This window comes from Arachis hypogaea, chromosome 16, assembly GCF_003086295.3.
Source record: "Arachis hypogaea cultivar Tifrunner chromosome 16, arahy.Tifrunner.gnm2.J5K5, whole genome shotgun sequence".
Taxonomy (NCBI): domain Eukaryota; kingdom Viridiplantae; phylum Streptophyta; class Magnoliopsida; order Fabales; family Fabaceae; genus Arachis; species Arachis hypogaea.
In genome coordinates, this window is record NC_092051.1 from 150,430,052 (window position 1) to 150,445,017 (window position 14,966).

Genomic DNA, 14,966 nt, shown 5'->3' on the forward strand with positions numbered 1-14,966 from the left:
GTTATGCTGCGCTCTGGAACACGAAGAATATGCAACTCTGGTGTCTCTGAAGTTATCTATCTAAATAGTTTCTTGCATGTGGTTGTAGACTCGATGAGTACTGGAATTTTCGTGTTTATTGACTTGACAACTTCGAAGTATATATATATATATATAAGCTCGTTTTTAGTTTAAGAGTTAAGACTGAGAGGAATTTTGTTTCATTTAGCCTTATCCCAGAATTTTTCCTTGCCCTAGGATCCTCAATTACGTTCGGAAGGTACAATTAATCACTCTTCAGCTCTTTATTTTTGTTAACTGTGTTTTTAGATGATTCAATTCAACAAAATAGATCAACTCTTGTTATTTTTGCATGACCAAATTTGTAACCTGTGCTACCCAGCAATTACTTTGGTTGTAATCTTCCATTAAATGAGCTAATACAGTTTGCCCCTATTTACCGTATAATTTTATTCATGCTTTCTGTTTGATTAAATGTGTAGAAGACATGTGAGAGGCCCCATTAAGGAGGTTTACAGGATAGACAATAGTCTTAATAGCTAGAGATAGAGGGGGAACTTTGACTAGAAGGCCAGAGCCCATTAGCCCAGTAGTTTTAGGCCAATTAAGGGTTGTTAGGGATTTATTTATTTAGTTAGTAATTAGCAATATAAATAAGGGCAGTAATGAACTAACAAATTATGAATTCTTATGGAGTTGGCATGGTACTTGACTCAAAAATGTTGTATCACTCTGATCGTAATGGTTTTAATATCGACAAGATTTGACTAGCACTGATGTCATCTAGTCAGACAAACTTTGCTGTTGATTTTTGATGGCTATAGTCTCCATTGAATTCATTTCAATAAGATTGATTTGAATGAGTGCACCACTGTAGAACAAATGATATGTAGCTCTGGTATTTTTACTTGGCATGCAGTGCAAATTCTGAGTGGAATTCTATTTCATTTAGCACCTCTAACTTTTACTTGGCATGCAGTGCAAATTCTGTGGCAGGGATGGTACAGTGGCAATGATTGAAGGAAGAGGCCAACCTCTTACTCATTCACAAAGTCAGTCAGGGAAGTATGCTCCATTGATGTTGTTTGACTGTAGGGGATATGAGCCGGTGGATTTTGTATTTGCTGATGGATGGAAAGCTGAGTCGGTGAGTCTCCTTATTGTTGCTCATTGTTTTCTAAGTGTGGTATACTATGTGTGATTTCCTATTATAGTTCAGTGTTGCTGATATATCAACTAAATACTGCAATTAGCTCATACAGCTTTTCTCTAAGGTGGTAAAAGTGAACATTATCAGGGTTTATGTTTACTGTTGAAAACTAGATATACGTTATCCCTTATGCTTGAAAATTACTTAAGAACTCAAAACTTGCATGAATATTAATTTTTGTGCTGAAACAAAAGTAATAATTATAAGCAATAATGATTAGGTTCAAAATAAATTTATAGTGAGAGCCAGACCCCCTTTCATGCAAAGTTGTACTAGTTGATCATTTTCCCCTGATGCGGAAATATCTATCTTCACTTCCTTAGGTATTGGCTTTGTCATCTTGTTTTCTCTTCCAAATCATTTTGGATATGTTATTTCTGATTTCATGATTGTTGAGATTATCAGCAAATTCTGTAATCCTTCATCTGATTTTCATTGTTTACTTGAGGTTTTGACTTTTGACATGCTTCATATTTTTTGACAACATAAATTTTCCACGTTTGTGCCTATTTTGTATTTTCCGAATAATGCAAGTTGTACCTTTGTAGCTGGAGGGAACCAGATTTGAAAATATTGACTTGTCAAATGGAGACTTCGCCGATTATGATGAGAAAGGAGAGTGCCCTGTCACGATATCCAATCTTCGCTCCACTTTTGAGGTGGTGAAGTAGAGTAAACTAGTTTGCTGTTTGCTCATTTCCGGGTACATAAAATCGACCGTTCCATGTTTTACCTTTTAAGCTCACCTTAGGTTGTAATTAGGCACTGTATTCGTGAGAACCTTAAAACTATACATGTTAACCATGATGTATTTGGAGGGGGGAGAAACAGCTTCCTATTTCCAAGTGATCGATGTGAAGCACATTTTATTTCATATTTGGTAAGTTGCGTTATGTTGATTGATGTCTTTGTCTAATCTGAATTACCTTCTAAATGATGAGAACCTCTGAGACACCTCTTATGCCATAACCCCTGTGGTGGTTGATAATTCAAAGTATCTGCATGTTTTCCACTCCCATTTTGACACACAGAAATCAAATGTGGTGCGTTTTCTGTTTTCATGAATAAAAATCTTTGAATGGCTCCCAAGTGTATTGTATGCTTATTCTATATTTCCATCTGAAGATCTCATTATTGTCTTGCTATCTTCTAATATTCACAAACTAGGTATTCTATTCTGAATTTTTCCATTATCTCCCACTTTCCCTTTTTCCTGTTTCTAATACTCCACATCTTTTTTTTATAGCTTTATATTGCTGGAATAAATTTTGAAAATATTAACAAATCAATTTCAATGCTTTTAACATTTTTAATTGATATTCACTTTGGAGGATAAGTCTGACTGTGATATATCATTTCAAAAAATCCAGAAGAATAAGATGACGGTAGAGTGAAAAATACTAATTAATTTGATGATATTAAAACGATAATAAAAATTAAAATAAATTTAACTCTGTTTGATTTCTAGGTTTTAACGCTCTCATGTTTTTTGGTAGAAGTCTTTTTTATTTTAAGTGAAATAACGCGCTCAATATAATTATTCACTTGTGTTTTTGTAGTAAGATGCTGCATTCTTTATTTAAATGTTTCTTGTGGTTTTAGGTTAAACTAATATTAGTTGTGAATAATACATCTCTAGTTTTTTTAATTAAAAAAATGATTAGTAAACTGCCAAAATCGATTTGATTTAGAGTTTTGCTAACATATATTTTAAGTTATATATATTAAATATATTATCTATTTTTTTCACCAAATATATATAATAAATGCATTAAAAAAATTAAATTCTATATGTTTTTGTGCTAGGTAAACAATGAACATTTTGAACAATATGAACAATTACCAATCAAATAAAAATATACTATGTTCTAATTTAATGCTATTAATTAAATTTAAAATTAATTTATTTTTTTTAATCATATTAATTCACATAGTTCAAAAATGTTGTTAGTTACTTATATTTTTTCTTCGTAATAATATCCGGAGCCAAACCCTTGTGTATTATAGCGTCCCCACACCCCACTCCAAACTGGGGGAAAGAAGAATTGACATAGACAGCAGCCAACAATAATGGAATTGTTGCCATGGGCCACGGCAGCTTCTGCAGTCAAGCATGTTTGTCTTTGCCTTGGTAAAATAAAGAACACTATTCACACTTAAATAAGGAAAAGTTGGTGTATTTTGCATTAAGCCATTAAGAATTTCACTTTTTATGAAAACTAATTTGATTCATAGAGTTATGATATTACTTGAAGACTCACTTTGGACAAATTAAGTTTCCCCTAACCCGTGCTAACTTTTTCGTTGGTTCTGGCTAATCTATCAATCACTAATTCAATTAATCTCCTAACTTTTCAAAAACAAGAGGTATATTATGCTAACTTATTTAATAATGAGTACGTTTCTTAACACATTTTTATCATATGTAGTATTATCATTCAGCGACAAAATGCTAACAATATGTGAAATTACAACTAATTAAAAGGTATAGCTAGAATAATATAATTAGTAATTTTAGCATTAAAAGAAGTATATATATGTTTCGAAATTGTAACAACCATTTTACAACTAAATATTTAATTTAAATGGTGGTCAGACTATCGACTTAGCCTAATCGAAAGGGTTAAACCAATTTATACTCCTATTTTATTTTATTTTATTATCTCGTCTTTTAAGACCGTTCGAATTAGCATCCTTCTAGAATTAATTCACATTCAAAGCCTCAAAGGGATTTAATTCAATAAATATAATAAGCATTTAAAATTTCTAGGAATTTTCATGCTCTAAGAATCCCACATTATACGGCAGCATCTAAGATGAAAAATGGAATGTGAAAAGTACAGTGTCTGACTTTAATGAAGGTTGGCCATTTGGGTTTGACAAATAACAACGTGACACATTTCATTCATTTGTGCCAAACTCCAAAATAACACACTCCTCTTCATGCTTCATACCCAACAACCTTTGACTCTGTTTGTGTGCGTACCAAACACAAATGCCATTCATCATAGATATCAGATATGCATAGATTGCTTTACATCATTGTTAGTTACTCGCGCCACTACTGCTTCTTCTTATTTCAAAGTCCTTTTTAATTTCAGTTTCTAGTTTTCTGCATAACCCCTTTAATTCTGTTTGATCCCAATTATATAATCAGTAATAAAATAGTAAAAATCCCCAATTTTGGCTTCAATCATTGATAAAGTTCATGTTTTTATAACTACCCATGTGCCCATATTGATGATCTTCACTCTTCACAACATCACATGTTAAGGCTTGATTTTTGGCGCAGTCTATGGTATTGGTACTCCCTATTAGATAGATCTATAGCGGTTTTATTGTTGTGCCATAACCTTTCAATTCAAGCTTTGAAAATAACAACCATATCATAGATTTTTTTTCTCCCCTTCATTTTGATGCCTTTATTTATATTCAGTGATGATGCTGTGTTCAGAGTTGACTTCATTACAAGAGAAGAAGAGTTTTGTAATTGAAATGTTAGATTTTTAGTGATTTTGTTTTGCCTATTGGGAAAGATGGAATCTAGGGCTATGGTTCTTGAAGAAGGGAAAGAGAGAACAACAAACCAAGTAAAAGGGTTACCTATAACGTTGTTGAGGGTGCTTATTTTGTTTGTTACAATCTGTGCTGTTTTCTCAGTTATTAGCATATACACACTTAAGCATTTTGGGATTGAGAGTGTTGTCACAACATCAGTGATGAAATCTAGTTTTCAGCCATGTCGTGGGGAACAGGATAGGTTGTTAGACTTGGAAGATTGGATTCGGCCTAATTCAAATCCAATCCACAATATGAGTGACAAAGAATTGCTTTGGAGAGCTTCATTTGGTTCTAGGATCAAGGATTACCCTTTTAAAAGGGTTCCTAAGGTTGCATTTATGTTCCTTACCAAGGGACCATTGCCATTAGCACCTCTTTGGGAGAGGTTTTTCAAAGGAAATGAGAGGCTTTATTCGATATATGTCCATTCGCTGCCATCGTTTCAGCCTCAGTTCAGTCGTTCTTCTGTTTTTTATAACAGGCAAATCCCTAGCAAGGTATGCTGATATTGATCCTCTTATGGTACACATAGTTTGTTGATTTAAATTTCATTTGTGGATTACTTAATTTATTCCGTAATCCTTAATTGATACCAGTTTAGTTGTTTAGATTGTTTGTTCATCAATTACATGCTTGAAGAGAATTTTGTGTTTTCATAATCCTGGCTTCTGGTGTTAGTACTGTTTTGCTTTTCGTTTTTGCTATGTTGTAGATTTAGGTGCAACAGAGTTGAGTAACAAAAAATCAGCAGTTTCTTGATGAAAATGCAGCAATTTTTTTCTTCTTCAAAATTATTAGTGATTAGTCTTGATGAGTTCGAGGGGAGGTGCGTCCATAATCTGCAATTACTTATTCTCTGTTTCCTTTCGTAGTTCTTATAAGAGATATTTGTTGCCATGATTAAGATAGACATTTGTTAGATTCTTCTGATGCATATTCTTAATGAGGAGTTTTTAAGGACAAATGGTTTTAGAGTTTAAGTTGCTATGTATAAGATAATAAGAACAAGATTGGTTCTGTAGTACTTTGGGCTCGAAACATGGACATTATCTAAGCTTACTTGATCATATGCTAAAATCTAGTTTATGATCATACTCCAATCGAAGCTATAAAAATTCTAATACCATTATAGATCAGCCGTCTAAACGACGCAAACCTTTAGTCAAAAGTACAAGGTTGGTTCTTTGTCTCTCCAACAAGGTTGAAGGGTTTCTGTATTTGATCATATTATGGATAAATGTTCCCCTGAATCTAAGATTACAAACTATGGATTAGTTTAGCAAATTGGTAATCATGATTTGTGCTCTCTTTAGGAAGTGGTTGCATCAATCAGTTTTCCTAAGGTTTTTAACCATAGATTAAGGTTTTGTGAATTTACATAATTTGTGCTCAGCCATATTATAAGGATCATTCTTAGTGTATGTTTGGCCAGGAGGAAAAAATTGGATTGAAATTTTCATGGACGAGCTTTATGTGTAATTTTAGTTGTTCTACACAATCGAATCATCCATGAAAAGTTTTCGCCCCTTCTTTACCTTCGGCCAAACACACCCTTACAAAAGAAATGATTATGCCTGATAAACTGGAGACTTGGCTGCATTTCAGAGTTGAGGTTATTCCTGTGTTGCTTTCGTGCTTAAATTCGTTCGAATATTGAAAATACATGAATTTCTCTTTTCTCCTGCAGGTTGCTGAGTGGGGAAGGATGAGCATGTGCGACGCCGAAAGAAGACTACTTGCCAATGCATTGCTTGACATCTACAATGAGCAGTTTGTTCTTCTATCCGAATCATGCATTCCTCTCTACAATTTCAGTTTCGTCTACAATTATATCATGGAATCCAAGCACAGCTTCATGAGTGTGTTTGATGATCCTGGACCTTATGGAAGGGGACGCTACCGGAATGAAATGGCCCCTCTTGTGAACATAACACAGTGGCGTAAAGGCTCTCAATGGTTTGAAGTGAATCGAAAGATTGCCACCAGCATTGTTGAAGACACAAGATATTATCCGATTTTCGAAAAGTATTGTAGACCAGCTTGTTATGTTGATGAGCATTATTTTCCAACCATGCTGAGCATTGAAGCAGGGAAAGCATTGGCTAATCGGAGCTTAACCTGGGTGGACTGGTCCCGGGGTGGCGCGCACCCGGCTAGTTTTGGAAAATCAGACATCAGAGAAGAGTTTATCGTTAGAATTCGCAGTCGTCATCATTGCAAATACATGAAAGGAACTCCACAGTTTGTGTTCTTTTTGCAAGAAAATTTTCTCCTAGTTCTTTGAAACCTTTGTTGGATATGGATTCAAGGGTCTTAGGCTTCTAACACTTGCTATTTTTCACTTTCAATTGAAACTATAGGAAAGATATACATGTAGAATAATAATAACAATAATATAAAGTCTTTTGAATCTTAGCTTATAGCTTAGTAAATCATATGGCTATGGTGATTGGTGGGTTTCTTGTTCACCATTTTAGACATTTTTTGATGTACAAAGTATATGATTAGCCATTGTCCTTAAAAATTTACATAATGATTGAATCTTGATCTTCATAATTTGTTTGTGAATTTGCAACTCTTTACATACACTAATCTCTTGAAATGTAGCCTCTATGACACTCAACCACTTTGTAATTTAAAAAAAAAAATTTAAGGGAATTAATAGTAGCTTCCAAGGCTTTTTATATGTTCTAGAAGCATCCTACTTCAACAAAAAGGACCAAACAAAAAATCATCATATTACATATATAAAAAGAATAAATTACCATTTATACCTATAAAAGATACAGACGCTGACAAATATATCCATATAAAAATAAAACGCCAATTGTAACCACGGTACGGGAAAGAAATCTTGGACACCAAATCCATATATTGTCATATATACTAAAAATAATAGTATAAAATATAAATAAAAAATTGATTAAAAAAATCAAAACTTATAAAAGAATACTAAAAATAATAGTATAAAAAATATTTATTTATAAAACATAACTGTGAAAAAAAACAAAAATTTTGATAATTATTCTTAGTATTTTTTATTACAAATGAAATTGAATAGCAAAATTAACAAAAAAATAATATTTTTTTCAATTATTTTTTAATTTAACAATTGAACGCAAACGTAAAAAATACACTTTGTTACTTCTAGTGAATAAGAGTTAAAATACAAAAGTTATGTTTGTCTTTAGAAAAAAAATTGCTTTTTAAGTAGTAAAAATTTGAAAACCAGAGCAGGTGGGAAAAAGAAAACAACAATAAAAGTCTAAAAGACTGAAGGTAAAAAATCAAAAGAAGTAATACTGTAACTTTTTCATGCACTAAATTCAAACTTTTTGTACGACAGGCAAATCATAATTTAATACGAGGACAAAATTCGTGAGGTGCATAGCTTCATTATTTCATTTTATTATTTTAAAAAGTTTGGAATAATTTATTTACCTCAATTTGATTGTGCGGCTGAAGCACCATCTGAATACAAGATTCTGATATATCGAAAATCTTTTTCGACAATTTTGCAGTATTTATTCTGCTAGAACAATTTTCAGGTGTTGTACATGGTCCGGTTCGGTTTGAAGATTCGGTCCAACTCCGAACACTTTAGAGGTTTATTTAGTGTGATTTCATCGGATTTAGAGTCAGGTAAGGGTCTCAAAAATAGACCTGGTCATTATTTCGGGTCGGATCGGGTCTGGATCATAGTTCGGTCACCCGGATTTGGCCTGGTGGCTCAGTCATCATACACAATTAATATTTTGTGTTATTAGTGATGGACGATGACTATTCTTATGTGAAATTTAAATGTTGTAAACTTTAATATTTTGTGTTATTAGTCATTATAAAATTATAAGTTAATGTTTTATGTTTAAAATGCATAAGACTTTAGACTAATGCATAATACTGTGTTATTTGTATTGATTTAAATATTTGGTGTTATTAGACAATATTAGTATTGATTATGGTTATGCTTTAATTTTAGAGAATGGTTGGTTCTTGTTATACTTTTTTTAGTGAATTTTACTATGTGAATTGTGAAATAATGGTTGGAGATTATGTGATTTTTATATGTTAAAAACCCGATTTTTATTCGGTTTTTACCCAATTTTCACCCGACCCAAAGATGCGTAGGTTTGATCGAGTCTAAAATCGAGTTAGAATCTAAAAATTAGGTCCGGTCTATATTTCGGATCGGATCTGAATTAAGCCAAACCCAGTATAGCTCGGCTCATGTACACCTCTACTCCACGCAATCTTAAAAAGTTTCAAAACCTCCTACCTGAAAAATTGGCCATGAATTCCTTATTCCTACATTTTTTTAAGAGTATCATTAACCTGCATCAAAATAATTGCAAAATATACCTTTTTTTTTGAAAAATTTACTAATTAGATTTTGATCCCTTTAACTTTTGTTATTTACACTTTTTCTCTTTTTCTTTTAGTTTCAGTTTCTCAAAAGAGAAGCATGCTTGTTAGGGTTTATGGATTCAATTTCAATCAACGCCATTTTCTCATCTTCTTCCTCTGCTGTATCTCTGGTTCGCCTATCCTCGTCGCCGCAACACGCCTCAGACGCCGCCGCTCCCTGCGTCCGCCGCCGCGCCCTGCTTCCGCCGCCGCCGCGCAGGACTCTGCCTAAACGCTTGGAGGTTAGTTAATCATTATGCCTTTTCAATTCATCATTTCGTATGTTTTCTTCTCTGTTCTTTGCACTGTTACTTCTTCAATCTCTTTGACCCTCTCTCTGACTTTGACCTCCACACACACGCACTTTCTATGTTGTAAATGGTTAACACACGTTGTGGTTGTTGTTGGTGGTGGTAACGGTGGTGTTTCTCATGTCAACTCTCTCTACTTGCTACTATATTTATTAGTTTTCGGTGTTTTATTGGCTTATTCATATGGTAGTTGTAACCTCGGCAGAGTAACACGGAACAAAAACCATGTTTCATTCGGCGAGTGTTCAACAAGAGCATGGTCTTGTCCATGATTTTGTATCCCATATTAGTCGATTTGCCTTTGATTCCAAGTTCTTCACCTTTGGCTCTGATAATTGCGCTTTAGCTTTATCAAATTACTTGCACTTCAATGTCACAAACCACAGTGTGTGTTCTGCTGCTTCTCCTAGCTTGAAACTTGGAGGCAGAGGGGATTAGAATTTGAATTTCAGGAGGTTTTTTAATGATTTCAACACCGCTATTAGGTTCCACACTCAGAAATTGCCAATTGGATTTGATTCTCCTGCCTTGATTCTAGGGATAATAGTGATGATATTGCCTTGCTACTCAGTAGCTATGAGGAATGTTATTCTAGGGATAATAGTGATTTCAACGCAGCTATTAGGTTGACTAGTATGTAAGATAATACAAAGAAAAATATTAGTCTTCTAATATTTCTCAAAATGAAAATTTATAAATAAGATAATCCTTCTGTTTTGTTTTATAAATTAGAAAAACGAATAGCCACTAGTAATTTTGTGCCTGGTGCATTCTGAAACTGATCTGTTAAGTACTTATGCCAAAAATGAATGATGATGATAACTGTATTGATGTTAATGTATATGGCTTATGGCCCTATGATGGCGCGACTAGTAGTTTGATCATGGCCTTGACATTTGTTTTCAGTCTATGGAGTATGTAGTGATAAAATTATGATTCTTCCTCAGCTTAATTTGCTCTGTGCTGCATTATTATGATTATTGTTATTGCTTTGCTCTCACAAATATATTAATGTTTTTGACGGCTCCGATATGTCAATTCAAGTGATTCTTGGGTTATTATAGTGTCACAATCATTCACACTAGATTACAGCATGGCCATCACGACTTCATACACAGTTATGAATTATGATGGGAGCAAGTAAGCTAAATCTTGGAGACAAACCCAGAGCAACGAAGCTAGTAGACTATTCCGTTCAAAAACTATATCTTGCGCAGCTTTGGATGGCTATTGAAAAATTCGACAAAATCAATCTCTGGAAAGGGTTGCAGAGCCTCAAAGTCCCCTGTGAATTCAACCTTCATAAAAAGATGCTTCACCTCACTTGCCAATTTCAGCATTTTACATATTGCATCCCAGCACCACTGGACTCCTCGCATCGACAGGAACTCCGGAACATTGAGGTTTCCGAAATCTATCATGTATACCCTCCCTGGAAACAATTAACATGAGATGAAAGAAATATAAGAACAAGAAAACACAGCCAGTAAGAAAAAACTATATGTACAAGAATCACTTAATATGGAAAATTACCCGAACTGTTGGAAATTGAAAGCTTCTTCAAATGCCCGGTTTCAGCGAGCCTGATCCAACTACAGCCTTGTACCTCAAGGGATTCAATTTTCGGAGAGATAAGAGAAAGTGAACAGTTTCCCAGACCATAAAAATCGTCCTCATGAAGCTGTTTGAGATTGAGTCATACAAGGCATGGGCAGCTGCAGAACTTGAGCAACAGAAAGAGGTTGAAGAGGCTGAGGTTTCCATGCAGGAAGCTCAGGACTACCTTGATTCTATCACGGAAAGTGCCATGGACGAGTTCCGGCGCTTCGAAGAGGAGCTTGAGAGCATGTCAAAGGCTGAAATGGAGAGCCTAGTTAACACTGCTAAGGGTGCAAGAAAGATGGGAAATTTGATGGAGAAAGCTGCCTCCATTGCTTCCAAGAAGTATATTGAGGCTGCACTCAATTCAGCCACTGCTTCCATGAAATCTGCTTGGAAGGAAATCTCTTCTGGCAAGGTCCATCCTTCTTAAAACATGACAATAACAAAATAACCCTCCTATTGAAATGTATTTAGTTAAAATCTGTAATAAGATACTTCTGTTTTAGCCTTTTGTTTTGTTATCTTCTGTTCTTATATTGCTGCTATAGAAATTGGATCAGAATTGATGTACCAAATTTGATAGGCTGAGAATTCATGATTCAGCCACCAGTGAGAATGCAAACAGATTTAATGTTCATGACACATTGAAAATCCAATACTTTCATGGATGAATCTGATATAATAGTTAGTAGTTAGGTTTATGAAGCTTAATCTCCAAGATTTGTTAGTAATGTATTTATCCCTCGATTCTTCTTAAGAGATATATTATTACTTCTTTGGTTTAATTGAATTTAGTGTCATCGAAGGGCATATGCATATTAAAAGAAATAACCATCCAATTAAAAATAACAAACATAATTATCTGCATATTTATTAAATTAAATATATAATATATTCATTATTCATATTGTTTAGTATTTTCATTGTGTATTTATATTTTTTTTATAAAAAAAATTCATGAAGCGGCACCTCTGATCTGAGGAGACAAGAAAGCGTGCGTATTTTTTGGTACATTGTATAAGCTGAGATAATAGATTAATAATGAATTCCAATAGATTCAACAAAACGTAACTTGTCAAAATGAGTATGAATCCACTTGTCGAATGTAAGAGTAGAGTCACACAAAAGTTGCATACTCTTCAATTGCTACACATACACCAGCCTTCATATATAAATTGTAACAACTCTTTCGACTTGGAATTGTCTTCTTATTCAGAGCATTTGGTCTTATATCATCTCTTGCTAGTACATTAATTTAATATAAAGTTTTAATTCTCTGCTGATTTACCAGAATATACAACATAAAAAATATATACTGCACCTCCGTTTGGACTATGAATTTTCTTCGGCTGCTTCATATCATATCAAATATCATAACTACAAAAAAAAATAACGACTCTCAACTATCAATTTTAAGAGGTTTAACTCTATATATATAGTAAGATATTTAATTTTCTTAGCAGCAAAGTGTATCTGATCGTTCTCTATAACTAATTAGTCACCCTTAGCTTGCATTGGCTTCTTCAATTTCTTCCACTCAATGTTTTCATTTCTGTATTATCTGCTTCTTCTTGCAATTCCTCTAATGGCAGTAGTGATATTTCATCACTTAAAGAAACAACAACACAAAAGAACCACTCTACCACCAGGTCCTAAACCATTTCCCATAATCGGAAACCTCCACCAACTCGACAGCTCCAACCTCAATCTCCAACTATGGAACCTCTCAAAGATCTACGGCTCCATATTCTCCCTTCAAATAGGGTTCAAATCAGCCATAGTTATCTCCTCACCGAAACTCGCAAAGGAGGTTCTCAAAGACCATGATCTTGACGTTTCAAGCAGACCTCCGTCGCTCGGAACCACTAGACTCTCTTACAACGGTTTCGATTTGATTTTCTCTCCATGCAGCGAGTACTGGAGAGAAATCAGGAAGATCTGCGTCGTTCATTTCTTCAGCTCCAAGCGAATCTCTGGATTCTACCACATCAGAAAATCTGAAGTGGAAAGAATGTTAGGCAAGATATCAGAGCACGTGAGTTCTTCGAAAACCACGAATCTGAGTGAGATATTGATGTCCGTGTCAAGTTCTATAGTGTGCAGGATTGCGTTCGGAAGAAGATACGAAGTTTATATGGCAAGAAACCATTCATAGAAGATGAAGATATTGAAAAGCTTGTTTATCTGAAAGCAGTGATCAAAGAAACATTAAGATATTATGCACCTGCACCATTGGTACCAAGAGAATTCAACAAAAATAGCAGAATAGCAGGGTATGAAATTGAAGCCAAGACGATAGTATACGTAAATGTGTTTGCCATCCATAGAGACCCTGAAACTTGGAAGGATCCAGAAGGGTTTAGTTTGATTACATTTTAAAATGAATTGATTTCTCAAACCAAACCAAAATTCCAAACCAATTTGAGTATAAATAGTTTATTGAGTTCATCCGCCATGCCTAAGCTACTGCTATCTTAGATTTTGTCCCCCCTTAGAAATTCCAATTAACTCAGCTTACTAATCAAGTCTCATTCAACAAAGATTAATCACTTACAGGTTACAGCAGTAATAGCAGTAAAGTATAATAATGTTTTAGCAACAAGGACCATTCAACAGCATTATAATAAACGTTAAATGAATAATATAAAACAATGGTGAGGTCAATTTTACATTGTCACGCATAACGGTTCTCTTTCTCCAATAATTACCCGTTTATGCAGCTAGAAAAGCAAGCATCCAAAAGACACCCTTCACTGCCATTGGCCACAACACATACACAGAAGTTGATGGCACTTCACGTGCCTCCACAACTTTCTTTTCTTTTCTGTTCATAAAAGTTTGAGTTGATCTACATCTACTACACTAGATTAGATAGTGCTGCTCTATTTAGTATTTACCATAGAGGTAGTGACCAGATACATATACAAATAAAATTATTTTCAGTGAAAATACTGAATAGATTTTTAAGTTTTCATTGCAAGCATAATTAAATTTCTTGACTATTGAGAAAAAAATAATGATTAACTAACCTTCAAGTGTGGCGGCGACGTCTTGCGAGACGACGGCAACGAACGAGAGAGACTGCATAGGGAGAAGAAGAGAGAATGACTATACCGCTATGGTGATTGAAAGAGGAAAACAAAACTCTAGCAGACCAAATGTCTCACTCTCACCACTACTTTGAATCTGAAATTAAAGAAAAAAGAACAATGTGTAAAAAAGAGTAATTAGAGGGTCAATATCTAATTACTAATTTTTTTAAAAACAAAAAAATAGGATTCTTTTTATAATTATTTTAGTGTTGGCTAATGATACTCTCACATAAAAGTAGGAGTAAAGAATCCATAATCATAAAAAATATATAAAATACAACCACCTAAAAAAACGTTTTTAGTTTTTAATTTTTAGGCAGTTATATTTTATGTACTCCCTGTATACTATAACTACAATTAATTTAACATATTGAATTAAATAAGTATCCTCTCCAGTGGAGAAAAAAATTGACACTGTCCAGTGGAAGATCCCAACCTTTAATAAAATCAACGGTCCTAATTATAACTATAATTATAATTTTATTTTATTTTTTTAGTACTCTCACGTTCCAGCTTCTTTTATTTTTATTATCTTCCCGCGCTTCTTTTCACCATCTTCTCTGAAAAATTAAATTTTTGAACTTCTATTATATTCTTCTTTTCAAGTGGTTTATTTTTAATAATATCTTGTGATGCTAATAGAAGGCCATTACAGACTCATTTTGAGGATAACAATTCTTCTCCTTTAACATTGAGGTTTTGTGCTTTTATTCTTATTCTCATTTTCTTTTATCTAATTCTCTTACTCAAGTCTTCTTTTCCAATCATGTGATAATACGTTTAGTT

At 33.8% G+C, this 14,966-nt stretch overlaps 2 protein-coding genes, 1 long non-coding RNA gene and 1 pseudogene across 5 annotated transcripts; 3 read left to right on the top strand and 1 right to left on the bottom strand.

Annotated features, from left to right (window-relative positions):
* The first annotated feature begins 680 nt into the window (after nucleotides 1-680).
* LOC140172967 (uncharacterized) lies at nucleotides 681-1,881 on the top strand. Its single transcript, XM_072220804.1, has 3 exons — nucleotides 681-704; nucleotides 980-1,147; nucleotides 1,759-1,881. The coding sequence occupies exons 1-3, from the start codon at nucleotides 681-683 to the stop codon at nucleotides 1,879-1,881; spliced, it is 315 nt and encodes a 104-aa protein (XP_072076905.1).
* Nucleotides 1,882-4,121: 2,240 nt separating this feature from the next.
* LOC140180420 (glycosyltransferase BC10-like) lies at nucleotides 4,122-7,327 on the top strand (annotated as a pseudogene).
* Nucleotides 7,328-9,196: 1,869 nt separating this feature from the next.
* On the top strand, nucleotides 9,197-11,730 carry LOC140179730 (uncharacterized). Of its 3 annotated transcripts, none has more exons than XM_072219455.1 (2): nucleotides 9,197-9,417; nucleotides 10,551-11,730. In XM_072219455.1, exon 2 carries the CDS (start codon nucleotides 11,162-11,164, stop codon nucleotides 11,516-11,518), a length of 357 nt encoding a protein of 118 aa, XP_072075556.1. In that variant the 5' UTR covers nucleotides 9,197-9,417; nucleotides 10,551-11,161; the 3' UTR covers nucleotides 11,519-11,730. The 3 variants fall into 3 exon arrangements, with proteins under 3 accessions (XP_072075556.1, XP_072075555.1, XP_072075557.1); XM_072219454.1 differs by having other exon boundaries at nucleotides 9,199-9,417; nucleotides 10,531-11,730; XM_072219456.1 differs by having other exon boundaries at nucleotides 9,234-9,417; nucleotides 10,572-11,730.
* Nucleotides 11,731-12,200: 470 nt separating this feature from the next.
* Nucleotides 12,201-14,325, bottom strand: LOC140180421 (uncharacterized). Its single transcript, XR_011874674.1, has 2 exons — nucleotides 14,118-14,325; nucleotides 12,201-13,272 (listed from the first exon to the last, which is right to left on the bottom strand). It is a non-coding gene; the product is annotated as an uncharacterized lncRNA (long non-coding RNA).
* Between the last annotated feature and the right edge of the window lie 641 nt (nucleotides 14,326-14,966).